The following is an 18,631-nucleotide window of genomic DNA, read 5'->3' on the forward strand; positions in this document are numbered from 1 at the left end:
CGAGTCACTGACCCATTGTCATTGTGGCGTGGTACAATGTTCCCCAGGCCTGCCGCGTGTGTTTGTCCTGGAGAATACTACTCTGGCACTGTGGCCGAGCAGCAACGCTTAGGCTCAAGCTCTTTGTTATCCTAGTGTAGCTCTGGTATCCGCAGCAAGGAGCCAAGACCTGCCAAATGCGTGCCTGCTCAAGACTTAAGGGCTCGCGTCAACTTCTCACCTTGCCGTGCCCCGACCTCCTTGGATTTATACTTTTGACATGTTGATGGCCGACGATGCAATTGACATCCTCTCAATTTATCGTCCTGGTATGCGAGTCGGCTCGGCCGGAGGCACCCGCACAACACCAATGCTCCTTCATTAGACAGGAGCAGCGCGACGGTTACGGAGGATGTCTCGCGCGACATCTATCGCTGAATCTCCAATTGGCCAGTCCGCCTGGCAAATGTATCCGCGTAGCTGGGCAGTCGAACTCTGCACCCCTTGCACCACAAACGATCGGGGGGCTTGCCGTTGACCCAGCCCACTCGAGGCGGGCAACAGTGCATCTCCCGATTTGAACCCCCGCGCTCGCTGTGCTGGATTGGTTCGTGTAGTGGGCCTGCTTGAACGCCCTTCGGTCTGTTTGGCTTCAGCCACAACGTCCGGGTCTTGGCTGGGCGCAGGCGCTCCTTCAGTCCGCACAGCAAAGGCCATAAGACACTCCCTGTACTGAATGGTCCGGCCAGTACCTCGAAAGGGCACATGACACTTGATCCTGCTTGGTGATACGGGCGGGCTATGTAGTCTCGATGCCTCGGTCGGCTGCACATCGGCCATATCCTGGCAGGCAGATTGGAAGCGCCGTAGTACCTATGTAGCCAGGCACCGTGTGAAGAAAGATTGAGCCTGTTGCGAAGCGTTTCCTTTTTTCTCCGGGCAAGGAGGTGTTTGGAGTGTGTGTGATCAGGACGTGTACCTCAAGCTGAAGCGGCGAACGGGCTGCGTGGAATTGTTGCGTCTCTGAAGTGACCAATAGGTCATGCTTCGTGTCATGTAGTGCGTAGTGCAAAAGCTTGGGCCCCTGTGCTGCGGCCAACACACCGGGCGCGTTCAATATCTACATCGCCATCAGATTGAAGGATCAGCGCTGGCAAATGATTCTGTTCAAGTCACGCGCCAGGAATGAGACTCTTTTTTTTGACGAGCACGGAGGTTTACGTACATGGGTTTCAAGATGACGAGTGCTGCGCTTTACCAAGCGTTTGACCAGGCTTTTACGCTCGCGCTGCGAGGCATGCATGACCAAGCTCAATGTTAAAGGGCTGTGTGATACGTATGGCAGGGAAGAGATGCAACTTCGACTCACCTCGCCGACGGGCGTGGCAAATGCACTTGTTGTGCGCGAAGAAAGCAATGAATCACCATCGGAAGGTGATAACACGGTCTGCGACGCAAGCCTGAACAGGCCTGCTGGCTCCGGTGAATTCAGCATCGTGCTTGAGTGGGTGGCTTCAGGGGCATTTGCATCAACAACGGCCTGTAGCTCGGGCTTTTTGGGCTTCATCAAGCGTAGGCGAATCAACACCCGCAGGGTAAGATGGGTCTTGGCCAAGATTGCTTCCAGCATGAGCCAGGCTGCACTTACTCGAAACAAGTGCTCGTCCACCGCTTCAAGAAATTTGCCGCGCTTCAGGTCATCCAAGGCCCTCTCCATTGCTGGCGCACGCGACAAATCTATCTCGTTCCCAACAAAGCGATAAGGCGGACAAGGGTGAGCCTGTCTTTGCAATTCAAGTGGACTCGAGCGCAGGCTCGCGTTAATCATGGCGAGGAGATGCATGCGTAAAAGGCAACCAACGCAAGACTACTCGAGCAACACATGGATCAAGACAACCACTCGGAAGCCCACCTAGTGCGGGCGAGTCGGCCAGTGTATGCTGCACCAGCACAATAGCAAAGGTACCGTCCAAGTGGACGAGCCAGGACTCCCCGGGTTGGAGACCCGGTAGCGCGATTGTCAGTCGTGGCAGGGCGAGGCGCGAGCGGGACGTGGTACTGAGAATATGCAGGTGGGCCAAGACCGTGCCAAGCCTTTGTTCACAGGTCCGGCTCAATGTGCTGCAAAGTCAAGTTCCACGTGTTTTCATGAGCACCTTGGTGCGGTCACCACAGCTCTCAACACATGGGGCTGGGCTGACCTCTGAAGCAGGAGAGAACGATGAATGCACGCGACCCCGGTGATGGATGACACAACGCCATCAAAGTTGTGATAGCACTGAGACAATGCTCGCGTAAGTTGTGCCTTCAGTGCTGAAGGCAAGCTTGCAGCTTGGCCCCAAGGCAAACTACTCACGGCCACGGGTAGGATTGAGTCAAGTTTTAGCATCGCATCAAACAATCCGAGCCAACACGGTTGTTTCTTACCGTGAGCATAGCATGCCATCGCCGCCGAACGTTTGGTGCCCAACAGTGTCTGGGTCTAATCGTGCCAACGCGTCATCGGCCAATTGTAGAAAGAGCAAGTAAAGGTGCTGTGTCAAAAGTGCTTGGCCTTGTTCATTCAAGAGCAAAGTCTAGGGGGTGATAGCACGTCGACAGACGCCCAGCGCCAGTTATCAGCAAAGCACTCTTCAAAATCAACACAAGCCTGCTGCTTCTGGCCAAGCTCAATCCGGGGCAGTTGAGCATCGACTAGTGACATACCTCAATAGATCCATGCAGTTGGGCGATGACTGAGCAAAAGTCTCGCTGTCGCGCAACAAGGTGTGCCAGGCTGATGACGGACGCTTCGACGACGAACACAAGAAAATAATCCTTGCTTAGAGGCAGGAAGCTCGCGCGCAACAGTACCCCATCGATCTGAAGCTGAGTGCTGAGAACCTACATCAGAGTATCGTGCAGGTGAGGCGTTAGTGTTTTTGAGGCTCGAACCCTTTGCTCGATGAAAACGAAAGGGTCGTCGCAACAAACCTCATCATGCGTCACGCTTTTGCTCAAATGATCAATCAGAGTCGTAAAGAGACCTTGGAGTTGCTCGACCCGCTCAGTAATGCGCTGACTCCACGCGGGCTGTGGCTCCTATTACCATTCGAGGGTGAGTGGCCTTGTGCTAGTGGACGCACTGAAATTGGCCTCGAAAGCTCGCGGCCAGTAATGAAAAAGAAAAAAAAAAAGTTGATGGAGATGCAAACTGCCCGTCTTGTGCAACTCACGCCGAGAGTGGGCTGGCTGTAATGAAAGGTCAGATCGACTTCATGCTTTCGGGCTTCCGAAGGCAGCCGCACTAATAAAGCATCGTGAAAAAACTCTGGCAAAACCTCGGCAACGGGTGATTGTCCTAGACGCATGAGCTGCGCCAGTCGAAGGAGTGCCGAAGCTGAAACATGCAAAGGACAAAACAGCTCCAAGTCAGACAGTGGATAATTTGAATCATGCCGGCGAAGCATGGCGAGTTGCTTTGGAGGTATCCCACTGACCAGGCGGGCTCGTTGCTAGCACGGCGGAAACTAGTTCTTCCTCCTTAACTTGTGCCCTAGAAGGCGGATAAGTTCATGCCGTGGGTGAGCGACGTGGTCAAAGAGAGCTTGCAATCATAGGAACGCAGGTTCCGTTCCACCGCACTGTTGTTGCGTGCTTTGAGATCAAATTCATTACCGGTGTAGAAACGTATCGCCAGGTAGCACGTGGGGCGATGCAAGTTCTGCCGCCAGGTCTTCATCCACGAAAGAAAGACATTCAGGGGTGCTGCAAGGGTACCGTGCCAGCCGTGATCCGGGCTCGCACGGCTAAAGGAAAAAAAAAAAAAAAAATGAGCTCAATATTTTGAAGTGAGCCTTGCGCATTTGGAGCGCCCAGTCGCTCACCAAGTCAAGACGCCATGTGCAAATGAGGGGGCGTGGTTGGGCATCAGCCAGAATAGTATTGTCCCCGCGCCAATGTGTCATGAACACGGCTGATGGAGACATTTTGGGATCAGTCGGTAGCATCGTGGTCGGCTGGGCAATCTGCGTGTCGCCATGCTGGCGTACGGCAGCTATGGCAGCAAAAAGCAGCTCATTTCCATCACGTCGATGCAGGTGTTTCCCAAGCTAAGTAGCACGGCACAGTGTGAGCTGTCAATGAAAGGCACAGACGGAGCTGAGATCTGGTCTCGGCCGAGTAGCAAGCGCTCACCTCGATGCTATGCCGCTGCTTGGAGTAGTCTTGAGAATCTGTTGAGCTTGGGTCCAGCGAGGTTGTGGGGCCATGGCGCAGCTCTGGCTCAATAATGGTGGGAAGGGGTGGAATCTCGCTTGCCTTTGAAAAGGCTGGAGTACATAACACAAGGTGAGATGGCAGTCCGCTTCGATAAGTCAAAGAAGTCAACAATCGCTCAACAAAGCAAAGCCCAGGGTCAAGCCAAGAACATAGATCCTCAGGCCACGGGCCCGATGTCTCCTCCCGTGCGCAGCGTACCCGTTTGTAAAGGAGTTGCATCATCAAGCTCTACGCTTGGCTCGGGTTCGGCGGATGCGACCTCGCCTGCAAAAGTTGGCACCTCCGTTGGGTCTGACTCGGCCGTGTTCTCCCCAAGAAGATCAAAGTCCTCCCACGCATCATCACTAAAGCTGACGGTGCGTGTGCGTGTCCGGTCGCCCCGATGTATCCCTGGTGCATCGTCTTGAGCTGTGTCGATCGAATCGGCCTGATGCTGGCCGAGAGTATCAGAAGTCGGGGTAGCAGCTGAACCATGTTGCTCTGGCTCGGGTTGAGTAGGCGCGAGCGGCGGTCGTCCAAAATCCAGGACAGACTGCTTCGTTACTTGAGAAGATCTATCTTCTCCCTCGCGCACTTCACTGCCGGAAAAGACATCCAAGCTATCTGTTTCACCGCCTTCATCATCTGACAAATCAGCCAGGAGGGCAACCGCAGCAAGGAGGCCCTGACTGGACAGGGTCTTGCTGGTACTGGCAGCAGGCGAGAGGAGATCGGTTGATGCGGCGCGGCGCGGGTGGGTACGACTGCTGGCAGTGCCCGGCAGCGAGGAGGTAGAGTGGCGCTTGCGGGGGGCTTGATCGACGGTGCTGTCACTGGCTACGGATGGACTGCGCGCAGTGCCGTCATAGCTCCAATCTGATCCCAATGGGAGGCGCGGTCGAGCAGAAAAGATGTCACTGCCGCTGTCGCCACGACTCAAGGTTAGTGAGGCTCTAGCTGAGGACACGCGTGAGTTTGAGTGTGGTGACGTCGAGGTGACTGTTGATGCGCCATCGACGCCAAAGGTGGTGATGCGCTGCGCGTTTCGGCCGCGCGGCGAGTTGGAACGAGGGCTGAGGGGACGGATGTTCCCACTGGTGCGAAGAGACGGTCGACCAGGCGAGCGAGTTGAACGGGTTGAACGAGTCGGCGATGGAGTTGTAACTACACGGCAAAGCGTGTGAAAGAACCACGGGTTGAACATGAGTAGAGGCGACAAAGGAGGGGGTTGTGCACGTGAAGCGAGCAAGCGCGAGAGATACATACAAGTCAGCGAGCTAAGATTGCCCATGCTGTTGGATGCGCGTAGTTGTTCGCTTATGGGAGGACGGTGAAGCGAGCGGCCTCGCTCGAATTCTGGAGGTAGGTGGGCAACCATTGGGGGCATCTGATCAAAGAAGCTGGGCTGTCGCTCAACGGCTGGCGAGTCGTGGGCGAAGAGGTGCGTGGGCATGGGCAACTTCTGCACCCCACTTGCGCGAGCCTGATTTGGGCTTGCCGTAGCAGAGCGCGTGCGGGTGAGCCCACCGATATCGGGGCCCATCATGTAGGAAGAGCGCTGGCTACTGACGCGGGGGCTGCCCGTCGGTTCGATCGCGATGTAGGAAGATCGTTGGCTGCTGCTACGCGGGCTAGGTGTGCTGCCCCCTGCCGTATTGGCACTCGCACCGATGCGTACGCCGCCACTGGAAGCATTCTTAAACGCAGCATCCGACTCGTGGACGAGGGCCTCCAAGGCCAGCATGTCCAGGCGACGCGACATGATGCGCCGTTATTGTCACCACCACGAAAGCCACGGGCAAATTCCCCCCCAGGGACTGCGCACACGCGACTTGAGTCGGGTGCGCTGTCTGGGTGGGTTCTCAAGCCGGTTTACACGTGATCCTAGCTGGCACCGATTCCCACATCGCTAAAGTATCAGCTATCATGAGCAGAGACCGAGGGGCAAGAGTAGGACGGGACTGGCCAGTCGCTCAGTTCTCAGCTGCGTTTCGATCAGATCGCCTGCCTTGAACAAGCCTCCTAGCTGCACCAGGAGGGGATGGCGGAGCCTGACGAGCCCGTGGACTTGACCATCCAGTAAAACTAAAGAGATCAGAGGAACAAACCCACCAGGAGCACCAGTTCCCCTTGACCCGCATTCACCACACGATAGAGGCCAGCGGCGCGATACCTGATCTCCGAGACCACCGTCAATTGTCGCCACAAAACAAGGCAAAGTCAGCCACAACGACTACCAAGTGTAACATGGCGTTGCTTTTTATCTGACGTTTGTGTGTGTGTGTGTGTGTGTGTGTGTGGTGTGTGTGTGTTGTGTTTCATTTCTGTCGGCTGCAAGGATGGCAGCAGGGATCCTCGCCGTGGTTTTCGCGCTGATTCTGGTCGCTGCACCGGCCCCTGAGCAGGCAGGCAAGGTGGACAGGTGTGATGATGAGGTCAAGGCTGCTCAAGTTGTGGTCACGCGCCGTCTAGATCAACTCAAGCGACATCGGTTAGTAGCGTCTCCTTCACTTGGCTCCACAGCGCTTGCTTGCATGTAAGCTTGCCAGGTCGAAACTCGCCTCTGCCTCAACATCCTTCTGCTCTGGTTATTCGCGCTCTTGACCCTGACAGGGTTGCAACACCTTCGCCCTCTGGAGCACTTTCGACTCTGTACTTCTTGCATGTCCCAAAAACCGCGGGCACATCCATGCTACATGCCTTCCTCGACGCGGTTGCCACAAGTCAGGACAATGCGGCCGACCGCTCCATCTTGCGCTGCCATCGGCATTTGGATCTATCCAACTGCTTTATAGTCTACAATGCGACCTCAGCCACGCAGTGCACCGGTGGAAGGCCAGCGGCTTGCGGCTATGTGCTCACCCATGCTGGATTGGATGTCACCTTTGCCATGCGGCGAGATGTGCTAGCCGTGACCATTCTGCGAGATCCTGCCTCACGCCTGCTGTCCTACTACAACTACCTCCGTCGACCAGCCAACCCGAGTGCTTTTGCACGCTGGTATAGGGCATCTCCACAGCGGGCGCTCGACAACATCATGACTGGCTACTTGGCTGGCGAGGCCATGGGTCCGGCGGGTGCACTTGTCGCGCCCGTCTGGCATCCCATTACAAACGCATCGCTCGGTTCTGCCAAACGCCACTTGATCTCGGCAATTGACCTCTGGGGGTTTCAAGAGGATTTGAATCCTTTTCTGCGCTGGCTCGCCTACCTGTGGCCACATCACAACGCCTCCAAGCACATTCATGCCATGACAACGAGCAAGCGCTATCAGCCGCATGAGCACGGCACCCGTGGCATTGAGAGCTCAGCAATGCCAGCCCATTCTACTCCGACCAACCTGCAGATCAAGCACCTGGACGAGGTCCTTCTTTCAGAGGTCTGTGATCACATGCTTTTTGGGTTGATCGGTCAGGGTGGAGAGCAACCAGGCTGACACCGCATTTTCTCTTGGGGCCCAACCCTGCCGGTAGATTCGCCGCCGCAATGCTATCGATCACGAGTTGCTGACCTTTGCCCGTCGCGTGTATGAGGGCACACCTGCCATCAAAGACCCGACGCTGGATGTTTAAATCGTTAAAACGCAACGTTCGTCCATCTTCTCCCTGAGATCTGCGGCAGCAGTGTACTGCATTAGCTTCAGGGTCCGCGCTTGGTGACGCACCCTTTGATTTACAGAAATGTTGCATTAGAACCCGCTGCGCGGGTAAGATAAATCCAATAATTAATTATTATGATGAATGATGATCAGTAATGATCAGGATGTTGTGAAACACAACGGCAATCTCTGGAAAGCCTCGACTTTGATCGTTTACAACCAATGCCTGTTTGTGGCATGACACCAGCTTGGTGTCCCTCCGCGTCATGTTCGCCTCAAAGCCGACTCTCGCTTTGATTCGTGTCCTCTAATGTCGGGCTTGGGCTCAATATTAAGCGTGGGGTTGCCTGAGAAGCCGGTAAAGCAGTGGGCGTGGCAGCCGCCTGCGACACGCCCACCGCAACCCACTTGTCCTGAAGTTGGGCAAAGGTGGGGCGATGCATTGGATTCAGGTCGATGCACCATCTCATCACGCTTGCCAATGCCGGGGGGCAGTGAGCGGGCGGTTCAAAGGCGGGAGCTCGAGCTTGCATTTCCACATGGTCACCGGAAGATCCTAGGCTAGACCTTCTCTGACGAATCAACCCCGAACTTTTGCGGGAAAGCTCCACAAGTAGTCCCATAAAAGCTGCATCGTCAAGATGGGCTAGCGGCAAATCATCTTCAAAAAGTTCGTGCATCAAAACTCCATACGCATACACATCAGTAGCTTCGTTGGCCATCTTGTCCTTGAGCATTTCCGGCGCCAGCCACCGCAAGGGCAAGGGCCGCGAAGTCTGAATGCCTATTTGAAGACCACGGGTCGTGAGTTGTAACTGCCGCAAGTCACCTCGGATGGTTTGTCGAGAACGCACGGTAGTATTCGGAGGCCCCTTCATGAGATACAGCTGTGGCTCGGCTCAGGCCATAGTCTGACACCTGGATATCGACCCAAGAAAATGAGCATCGTGAGATTGGAAAAAAAAAAAAAAAATTAATAAATAAGAACAAAAGCAATGCCGCCTTGTGCATTCAAACATTGCAATTTGTCGCGATCTGACCTTGACGGAGCTAAGGTCGCCTGAAACAAGCACTGCGTCGGAGACGAACGGCGAAACAATGACATTAGGTCATAGACAATGTGCACATGGGAACATCTTCCTTCTTCCCGCCAACCACCTTTCCTTTTGTCAACCAACAAACAATGTGATGCACATACAAACCATTGCGAGCTGCAAGGTCACGATGCACCACGCCGCAGCGCACGAGCTCAGCCATGCCGTTTGCGATGGAATGGAGAACATGGATGGACAAGTCTGTGTCAAGCGGACGTGCATGGTGGTCGTCCAGCCAATCAGCGAGGGAGCCACCATCCAGATACTCTATCACCAGGCCGGGATGGGCGTCGTCATCCACCACGTGCAGCAATTGTACCAAATTGGCATGCTTTAATTTTCGCATCGTGGTCATTTCCTGCACAAACTCGTCCTTCACTTCGGAATCGAGCAAGCGCTTGACGGCCACCAGACGCTGCTTCCGTTGATCCTCGCTGCTGATACCCTCCAACTCCATTAACATAACCTCGCCAAAGGCACCGGCTCCCAGATTGCGCACAAACTTCAGACGTGAATAATTGATGTAAAAATTGCGCTGTGGGTTGCAGAGCTCTTCCACATCGACGACCAGGCGGCGAAAATCGGCCACGAGCTGCTGCGACCCCATGACAACGTCGCAGCGACGTACCACGTCTTGGACCAAACGATCGCTGGCAAAGGCATGTCCAAAAGCTACGCCGGCCTCTCGGATCACGCCTTGCAATTGAGCCAGAGCTTCACGAAAAGCTTGTGCCAACTCCGGAACGTGCTTGATGTGCATGCCTGAAACTTTGAGCAGTCCGGCACCAACCCGACAACAGCTGAGGCTCAGACCACTCACTGCTAGACCACGGTGTGCCATGTAATCGAGCCAGGAAAGGAGCTGGGCGCATAACCATTGCCGGAGTCGAAAAACAGCCGGCGTTGGGGCCAATTGTGTCAAGATAGGAAAGTCTTGCACAACCAAAGCTTCTTCCCACCCCTCGTCCCCATAAAGGCGCGTGTGAGAGATGACAAACTGCTGGTGGGGATGTCGCAGCTGGTTGGCAAGACGACACGAATTTGTCCAAGTGGCCGAGTCCTGGTCACGTCGAACCAAGGCCACTAAAGAGGTGTGGCTCAGCTGCGCAGCATTTGTCACAACTTGCACGGCATCAAATCCACTCGCCAGCGCCCGTCGCCGTCGCACCTGAACGGGCAAATTGGGAAAGCTCAGCTTCTCCTCATGCTCGAATGCCCACTCACATTGCAAAAGTTGCTGGTAGATGCTACGAAATGCGGGGCGCTCTTTTGGATCTGCCGCGATGCATTCAGTATAGAGCGCGGTAGCAGCCGGCAAGTTGTGCGTTTGAGGCAAGGGTGGCAGCTGTGCTTGCCGTTGTCGCATGAGCACTTGCTGGCCATCCAATCCGGCAAAAATGGGGGTGCCATTGGCCATCACCTCGTACATCAAAGCCCCATAGCTAAAAACGTCGCCGGGGTTGGTGGGATGTGGGCACAACAGAAGCTCAGGGGCAAAGTACCGCGTACTGCCCCACGTCGCTGGGTCCCACACAGGTACGATTGTATGGCTTTCCGGCTTGATAGCTAGGTCCTCTTGATCTGGCACAGTGGGTGTTGCAAAGCCGAAGAGCTTGACCAGCGGGGCATTGTTCATCACGAGGACACTTTCGGTACAGACACGACCATGAATCAGCTTCAAATCCTCCAGAAAAGACAACCCGGCCGCCAGCTATCGGCACGATAAGCAGAAATAATGTGAGAAAGCGATCGATGAGATGTGAACTGGCTGAATGCCGAGTGTCATGGAAACCCTCACCGCGACCATGCCACACACACATACACATACGCGCGCGCACGCGTTCGCACCTGCAATAGAATGCTCTGCTTTTGGGCAAGCGCCAGAGGAGCCACAGAGGCCAAGTGTGCTTGCAAAGTAACTGCTGTGGCCGACCCTTCGAAAAGCAGGAGCCCAGTCTGATCGGTGTTGGTTGTAAAGGCCTGTAGCGATAAGATGTAGGAACTGCGCTGTGTCATAGCGTGAAGCGCGGCTTGAGCCCACGCACGCTGACGGGCAGCCGGGTGAAGGTCTCTGCTGCAACGCACACACAGCGCTGGTTGTCCGCGAAATTGGCAGTGCCGGAAGGCTGAGTTTTCGATGGCTGGGCCAATATGTGTGGGGCGTGCCCGCTGGTTCAACAGCTGAAGCCAAGCTCTGGGAAGATCTTCAAAGTTAGCTTGCGGATAGACCTGGCGGAGAAACCGGATGTTGGCTTGCACAGACACCTTGACCTGGCTGGCCTCGGTTCGACGGTTGAACCAAAGGAAGCCGGCAGCACCTAGACTGAGAGAAACAAGGACAACAATAACAATGACAACCAAGAGGATGGTGGAAGCCCGCGATTGACTGCCAGTGGCTTGCGGTGCAACCGAGCTCAAAGATCCGAACGGCGTCGTCGACGAGGAAGTGGTGGGGTGATAGATCAAGGCATCATAAGCGGCGGCAAATTCTTCTGGAGTCTGACGAGCTGGCAGCACATCCGAAGTTTGCGCAGGACTCCCGGCGATACCAAGCATGTTCCCCTCGACAACGCGATACGTGCCAGTAATGTTGGCATCGGTGTTGAGCTGTCGATGGTCACGGGCGGTGGCGCTGATGTAGACGTAGGGCGCAGACGCATCTCGATTTAAAATCATGCTAGAGCAAGCGCATGGAAGTGTGAGAACACGGGCCGGCTTTACATTAAGCGGGGGAAATTTGCTTTTGAGTTATCAGCGCATGCAACTGACCGGCTGGTGCTTATGCCGGCGTGAAGCTCCAGCGTGTGCCAGCTGCGCACGACGCCGTGCCATTCGTAACAGCTTTGGTTGAGTGCCAATTGGGAGTCAGAACGGACAACGCCGCGCACTACAGACATGTTGGCGCCCTGCAAGCAAGCAAAGGTGGGCCATTCCGGGGTGATGGTCTGCGAGTCTATGAAAGCGATTCGAAAGCGGCATCCAGCTTCATCCTCCCCATCGGGACATTGGGCGGTGCCGTCACATATTTCCGTTGGATCGAGGTGAACGTTGGGCGCAGACAAACAAGAAAGTCGTGGCATCACGGGGGGTGGACAGAAGGGAGCACCGGAATAGGGCGGGTCGTAACAGTTGCAGTGGAGAGCCAAAACCGCCGTGGGGTTGACCATACCGATACAGGTAAGATCTGATGAGGCGATGGTGATGGGATCCTCATCCGGTGGGGTCAGCAGCAGGTCCGTTATGTTGAGGATTCGCCACCAAGCATCATACGCCAAGGCCCGGACTTGAGTGTCAAATGAAGTGATGCCAATCAGCATGGTCCGAAGACTCCCGGCTTGAGGCAAGACGGTGTGATCGATTTGGGCAGGGCCGGTAACGGCAGTGATTTGAAAGTACTCCAGATGAGGAAAGGAAAGGCTGAGCCCTCGCAGGGATGCCATGTCTTGAACCCAGAAGCTGTCGAGATAACGCATGTGAGGAAATACGGGTGGGACTTCTGCCCAAACCAAGTCGAATATCGTGTTGTCTGAATAGCGCAAGTATTCCAAAAGAGGGTATCTTGTGGCCAGGATTGTCAAATTCAGAGCCAGATTAGATTCCAGCCCACGTACAGACCAGCCTTTCAGCCTGGGAGCCACGGGATAGAGGGGTGCGGCGCGGACGCAATCGACGAGCTCGATAAAGCTGAGTGCCGGAAGCTCTGGCAGCTTTGAAGGGGAGACTTTGTCGGTCAATTCGAAAAGAGTGAGCACGGTGAGCTGCGTAAGATTGGCCAATCGATCCAGCCTGGGGCTCATCTCAGTTTCTGGCGGGAAAGAGACAGCGAAGGATGTGATATCCCAAGCAAGGCCTCGTGGTATGGCCTGGGCATTGGAACAATACCAATCATACTCCCCACGAGGCAAGATCTGATGAGGACGGCAATTGCGCAGTGCGCTGGAGGGTAAACAGGACCCGGTCCAGGTGTCGCCTTGACATTGCAGACTCAGGGGCACGTCAGGAGAGCAGGTGACGTTGCACATTGCTAGGGTTTCAAGGCTCCCAGAACAGGTTTGTCCATCAAAGCGCGGCGGTACAACGGGGCAAGTCGCCACGGCACCCGAGAAAAGACTGATGAGAAGAAGAAGAAGAAGAAGAAGAAGAAGAAGAAGAAGGGGAAGAGAACGCCGCCGGTCGAACAGCGGCGCTGGAGCAGCAGCACCAGCCATGTTGAAAAGGTCGGGTTAAAAAGAGGGACACCTAACCAACGTCCTCAGATACCCCGGCACGAAGCGATGGAAGAGCCGAATGGAGCCGAATGGAGCCGAATGGTACGGTCCCAATCGACAAGAAGGGAAGAGGGCAAGAAGGTGGTCCTTGTGAACGGCATCAGAAAGCGCACCCGTCCATTATCGGTGATGGGTCACCGTGGTGTAGCATCAGGTGGTCGCCACCCGCCCTGCCAAAACCAAAAACCAAAAACCAAATGAAGAAGAACAACACACACACACAAGAACAAGAAGCAGATGGCCAGTTGTAATTTCATGGATGTGGGGTTGTCATGCTTTACGTGCGGATGGGACTTTGGTTGTGAGTGTGTGGATGTGGGGTGTTTCTTTTTCTTGGATCAACGACCAAGTGCACAGGATGGCCGGGACTCAACGACCAAGTACACAGGATGGCCGGGAAAATATGAAAAGGATTTGGTAGGTTGTTAGGGTCAGGGTGGTTTAAATTGATGGGGGGCGAGGGTGGCGTGTCCCATGCTTGGTCATGCTGATGGGGTCGTGATGCCTGCGCTGGACACGACAAAAGGCGCCGTACTCGAGGGGTATGAAGGGGAAAAAACAAGTGTGATGGTGCGGCGCGCCAAACTGGTGCTTGCGCCACGCGGGGTGGTGCGCCGTACGAGAACCCGGTGATTAACGCAGTTGGACCAGGCAAGGCCGAGGGCAGGAACGACGGCGCGGGCGCCAGAAAACGCGGCAAGGCCCGTCGCATCCACGTGATCGGACACCTGGTTCGTACAGACGACGGTCAAGTTGCGCTCAGCAGCCAATGCCTTGAGCTGACGTGCAAAGTCCAAGATGGTGTTGGCGCGATGGTGCATTTCAGACAGTTGAAAATCCCCCCGAAAGATCGCAGCCAGCGAATCGATAATAATCAGCCGCACGGCAGGACGCGCAGCACACACGCGAGGTACCTCGACCTCTAAGAGCCGCTGCAGCGCTGTTGTATCTGCGGCGCTCATGAGAAGCACACGATCGGTTGAGACGTGACCCCGCCATTCCGGATGCAGTTCCAGCTGCCCGGCCAAGATCTCGTGCAAACGATCTGACGGAAAGTTGGCTTCCGTGTTAATGTAAAGCACCTCGCGCGGCTTGGCCTGTGTTGAAGCCACGGCTTGAGGGCTCGGTTCTGTAGTAGGTTTGGGCTGAGCGGGTATTTGGGCAGCCAGTGCCAAATGCAGCATGAGCTGAGTCTTTCCTGAGGAGGACTCTCCACAAAACTCGGTCAAGCTGCCAGATGACAAAGCTTCCCCCAACACGGCATCCACCTCGTCCACGCCCAGGCAGATACACTGCTCGCGTTGAGACCATAATTGACTTGCCTGCTGCAGCGATGGGGCCACAACCGCCGCCGCCGCAGCCCGGAGCTCCTCGAGACCGCGGGCCGACAGCTTGGTAATTTGCCGAAGCTCGGCGTCTGAGTAATGCACTAGGTCTCCCGCCTGTTGCAAACCGGCAGCCTCAAGCCGAGCCAAGGCCTCTGGATTGGCTTCAATCTGGGCCAGCCCAGCCTCCATCTGAAACGACATGGCTTGTTGTTCTTGCTCCGGGAGTGGGGAACGATCGTCCCACCGATCACCGGGGCCGGCCTCAGCTGGCCGCGACTCTTTTCCGGACCGCTCAGCTCACTCCCAAGTCTTTGCGTTGCCCCAGCATGATGCTTGCCCACTACCCTATTCTGAGGCCCACCAGTGCTCACCGCACACACACACACACACACACACACACACACACACACACACACACACACACAGAGTCCAAGGCGGGGAGGAGGATGAGGGCACGGAAAGCGGCTCTCCTCCTAGCTCAAGAACGACAGCCGACAAAAATGAGAGAGAGAGCCAGCCAAAGGAAACCGTTACACACTTCTTAGACTCGATTCTAAAATCATACCCGGTAAAATAAATTAGAACCGATTGTCAGACTTTTATTGTGTTTGGATTTGTTTGTGTTTTTCTTGACTCGGAACGAGCTGAACCGGCAACGGACCAGGGCTGCCATCATCATGACACGGTCGCTGATGCTGGGGGTGGTGGGCAGCTTGCTGTGTATCCTGTCCAGAAGCGCTGCTGATGGGGTGCCGGGCAGCGAGGCGAAGCGACCCAATATCGTCTTCATTGTGGCTGATGATTGTTAGTGAGGCGTGCTTGCTCTCCGTCGGTCTGGTCGGCTTTTCACGATCAGCGGATCTTGCTCACTGATCAACTGGGTAGTGGGATGGAACGATGTTAGCCTGCATGGGTCACCACAGATTCCCACGCCCCACATCGACGCAATCGCCCACTCTGGCGTCCATTTGACAAATTACCACGTCCAGCCCGTCTGCACACCAAGTCAGTGCTGCTGCTGCTCCTGCCGCACACCCAAACCCCGCTCGCCTGGGGCTCACTCTGAATCCATTCATGCTGCGATGCGCCGATGCTTTCAGCCCGTTCCACCTTTCTATCCGGTCGCCACGTGATTCATACCGGCATCTATATGCCGTTTGCCCAAGGTGTGGGGGACACCAACATTCACTGTCTTGCTCGCAGGCGCACGCATCACACCCTGAATGCTTCCCCACCCCCCGGTGCAGGCACGGCCCTCCGACTCAATCTCAGCTACACGCTGCTCCCAGCCTATCTCAAGAAGCTTGGCTACCGGTACGCTAGCACGCTTTGATTTGCACCGCATATCCCACCCAACCCTTGCTGCTCGGAAGCGATGCTGACTCGCGCTCACATGTGGTTAGAACGGCGGCTGTTGGAAAATGGCACTTGTGCGTTTGCTGCTGCCTGACCTGAAGATAGCCGTGCCTTGTTTTTGCCTTCTTCAAAGCTCCTTTTGCCTGACGTCTTCCAGTATTTCCTGCGCTTGCCTGGACCTGCAGGGGACAAAACGTTGAGAAGGCTCTGCCCACGGGTCGTGGCTTTGATGAGTATCTTGGCTATTGGTACGTTTGCTCTTTGCTCGAGCATCCCTGTCTTCAACCCCCTCGCGATATCGCGCGGCGGCTGATTTTGTCCTTTGCACGAGCTTAGGAGTGGTGCAGAAGATTATTACACGCACGATACGCATGGCGGGTAGGTTGATCTGGCCGTTGTGTTGTGCTGGTAGTGCACCGATTTCGCCACGCATCGCCCGACTTCTCGAAACCAATCATTTTTTTCCTGCCGGCCCACCCTACCAGGTATGACTTCCAAGACGGGACAGAGTGCGCAATCAAATACAACAACACATACTCAACGTATATTTTTGCCGAGCGTGCAGTGAATGTAAGTCAAAAGCGGTACACGTTTATTGAAGCATGTTCGGCCCCGTCTGCTCGCGCCCACCCTGCTGACCGTGGCTGCTAGACTATACTTGAGGCTGACCCGGAGCAGCCACTTTTCCTGTACACAGCTTTCCAAAACGGTGCGCTTGGCGCTCGGGTGGGCTTTGTCCTCACAGCTTATGTTCAATCACGAGCTTGTTGCCCGCCACCAGTTGATTCTGTTGCCGCCTTGCTTCTCCCAACTGGTCGTGCGTGCGGTGTGCATACTAGTGCACTGGCCTTTGGAAGCCCCAGCAGAATATGTGGCGCGTTTTTCGCACATCCCAAATTCCGAGCGCCAATATGTGGCCGCCATGACCAGCATCCTGGACGACGTACGCATGCATCGTTTGCAGCGGATTCTAGCTTGCTCCGCCCGCGGTGCCATGCCCATTTTTCACACGGCGGGCGTTAGGCTGTTGGCAACATTACTGATGCCTTGAAAAGATCCCGCATTGCCGACAATACCATTTTGATTTTTACCTCTGGTTGGTGCACCTGCTGGACGAGACTCACTTGCTTCCTTTTTTTGCTGCCAGTGTGCATCCACGATGACGATTTCTGCACACCTGACCCTGCTGCGCTGTCAACACTATCGTGCGTGTGCAGACAATGGCGGTCCCGTACACGACGAAAACACGGAGAGCAACAATTATCCCCTTCGAGGTGCGTCGATGTTCACCGGCGCTGGGTTGAAGTCTCGAAATCGGCTGTTGTCGGTGGTGGAATCAGCTGCGCTCGCGTACAGTGATCAACCAAGACCCGCCTACGTTGTTGGCACGTGCATTTGTCAGGTGGTAAAAACACTTTGTGGAACGGTGGTACCCAAGTGGTCGGGATGATTGCTGGCAAGGGCATTGAGAACCCAGGCACGGACTGTCATGGCATGATGCATGCCAGTGACTGGCTGCCCTCCTTGGTATGAGTAGCCCGTTGCCATCTTGCGCACCGACGTTTCAAGGCACAGCGGCGCGTGATGAGAGGGGTTTTTTTCTGTGCGCTTCTCTGCTGATGCCGTTGCATTGGGTGACATTCGATAGCTGACGGCAGCGCTGAACGGCGGCGACTGGCACCAACTGATTGACGACCAAGAGCCCCCGTACATTCTTGGCGATGGCATGAACGTGTGGAACATGCTGAGCACCTGTATGTACCAATGCCTAAAGTTCACGAGATGGGCAGTTATTAGACGGGGCCAGTCGTAAAACGCTCGTTTGAAAGCAGGCTGTTGAGCTGATGATCCGAGTGCTACCCAGGCGCGCCGTCCCCGCGCGAATGGATCCTGCATGAAGCCCACCCAGCCGACGACAACAACACGATTCACGGCAATGCCATCACCAAGGGTGACATGAAGCTGGTGAATATTGGTCCCTTGGAACCCGAGCCCGGATGGTGCGTCATGTGCCTGCTCCTTGCATCTCGTCCGTTGACAGTCTCCTCTTGCTTTTTCTCGAGCTGCTTTAACCATCACACTCCTCTCTGTTTACATCCTTTGAACAATCCACATGGCCATTGCAGGTATCCACCAGCAGGTCAAAACGCCTCTGACACGCCCTACACCCTGCAGTGCGGCGCCCCTCCCCCGGTGCGCTCTTCTGGACCCAAATCTGTGTGGGCACGCGATCCCGAGGGTAGCATTGCACTCATGAAGCTTATTGTCTCTGCGTTCCCGTTGGTGTAGCTCAACAAATCCGAGTGCACGGGCGCAGACTGGTGCTTGTTCAACATGACCGCTGACCCTTGCGAGCACCACAATCTGGCCAATCACTTTCCAGATATGGTAAGTGCTGCCAGAAAACGGCCCCCGTATCAAGATGTGCCGACCAACTAAATGGCTCTGCATTGCATCATCGTCAGGTTTCAGAGCTCAAAGCCCTTTTAGCTCAGTTTCAAGCAACAGCTGTGCCCGCCGTTGAGCCAGAAGGCTGCAATCCGGTGATCAACAACCAGGGTTGCTGGCGGCCCTGTGACTTGCCTTGAAAGCTTGAACGCAGCCAACGTATACTGTGAATAATGTGCTTTCCGCTTCCGTTTTCGGGTCGTTGATGTTCCAATGACCAGAGCAGCACCAAAGACAAACATCAAAAAAACAACAAGATCATGACATGAGTTTCGAGACAAGGAGTGGTGGTGTGGGGGGGGGGGGGGGGGTGCCTCCGTC

At 55.3% G+C, this 18,631-nt stretch overlaps 5 protein-coding genes across 5 annotated transcripts; 3 read left to right on the plus strand and 2 right to left on the minus strand.

Moving 5' to 3' along the window:
• Positions 1-1,280: 1,280 nt before the first annotated feature.
• MONBRDRAFT_4842 (uncharacterized protein) lies at positions 1,281-2,805 on the plus strand (the record flags this gene model as incomplete). The annotated part of the gene is made up of 2 exons (XM_001742065.1): positions 1,281-1,574; positions 2,746-2,805. The coding sequence occupies 2 exons, from the start codon at positions 1,281-1,283 to the stop codon at positions 2,803-2,805; spliced, it is 354 nt and encodes a 117-aa protein (XP_001742117.1).
• Positions 2,806-3,632: 827 nt separating this feature from the next.
• MONBRDRAFT_4843 (uncharacterized protein) lies at positions 3,633-5,980 on the minus strand (the record flags this gene model as incomplete). Its single annotated transcript, XM_001742517.1, has 4 exons — positions 3,633-3,767; positions 3,846-4,070; positions 4,156-4,289; positions 4,438-5,980. The coding sequence occupies 4 exons, from the start codon at positions 5,978-5,980 to the stop codon at positions 3,633-3,635; spliced, it is 2,037 nt and encodes a 678-aa protein (XP_001742569.1).
• A 577-nt stretch (positions 5,981-6,557) lies between these two features.
• On the plus strand, positions 6,558-7,654 carry MONBRDRAFT_4844 (uncharacterized protein; the record flags this gene model as incomplete). Its single annotated transcript, XM_001742066.1, has 2 exons — positions 6,558-6,709; positions 6,832-7,654. The coding sequence occupies 2 exons, from the start codon at positions 6,558-6,560 to the stop codon at positions 7,652-7,654; spliced, it is 975 nt and encodes a 324-aa protein (XP_001742118.1).
• A 437-nt stretch (positions 7,655-8,091) lies between these two features.
• On the minus strand, positions 8,092-9,517 carry MONBRDRAFT_13613 (uncharacterized protein; the record flags this gene model as incomplete). Its single annotated transcript, XM_001742518.1, has 2 exons — positions 8,092-8,645; positions 9,019-9,517. The coding sequence occupies 2 exons, from the start codon at positions 9,515-9,517 to the stop codon at positions 8,092-8,094; spliced, it is 1,053 nt and encodes a 350-aa protein (XP_001742570.1).
• A 5,666-nt stretch (positions 9,518-15,183) lies between these two features.
• On the plus strand, positions 15,184-17,395 carry MONBRDRAFT_13917 (uncharacterized protein; the record flags this gene model as incomplete). The annotated part of the gene is made up of 13 exons (XM_001742067.1): positions 15,184-15,310; positions 15,392-15,511; positions 15,607-15,672; positions 15,754-15,820; positions 15,910-15,936; positions 16,048-16,110; positions 16,199-16,240; positions 16,348-16,432; positions 16,514-16,571; positions 16,702-16,805; positions 16,886-16,958; positions 17,080-17,136; positions 17,265-17,395. 13 exons carry the CDS (start codon positions 15,184-15,186, stop codon positions 17,393-17,395), a joined length of 1,020 nt encoding a protein of 339 aa, XP_001742119.1.
• Positions 17,396-18,631: the final 1,236 nt, after the last annotated feature.

Source organism: Monosiga brevicollis, genomic scaffold (genome assembly GCF_000002865.3).
Source record: "Monosiga brevicollis MX1 MONBRscaffold_2 genomic scaffold, whole genome shotgun sequence".
In the NCBI taxonomy this organism is placed as follows: domain Eukaryota; class Choanoflagellata; order Craspedida; family Salpingoecidae; genus Monosiga; species Monosiga brevicollis.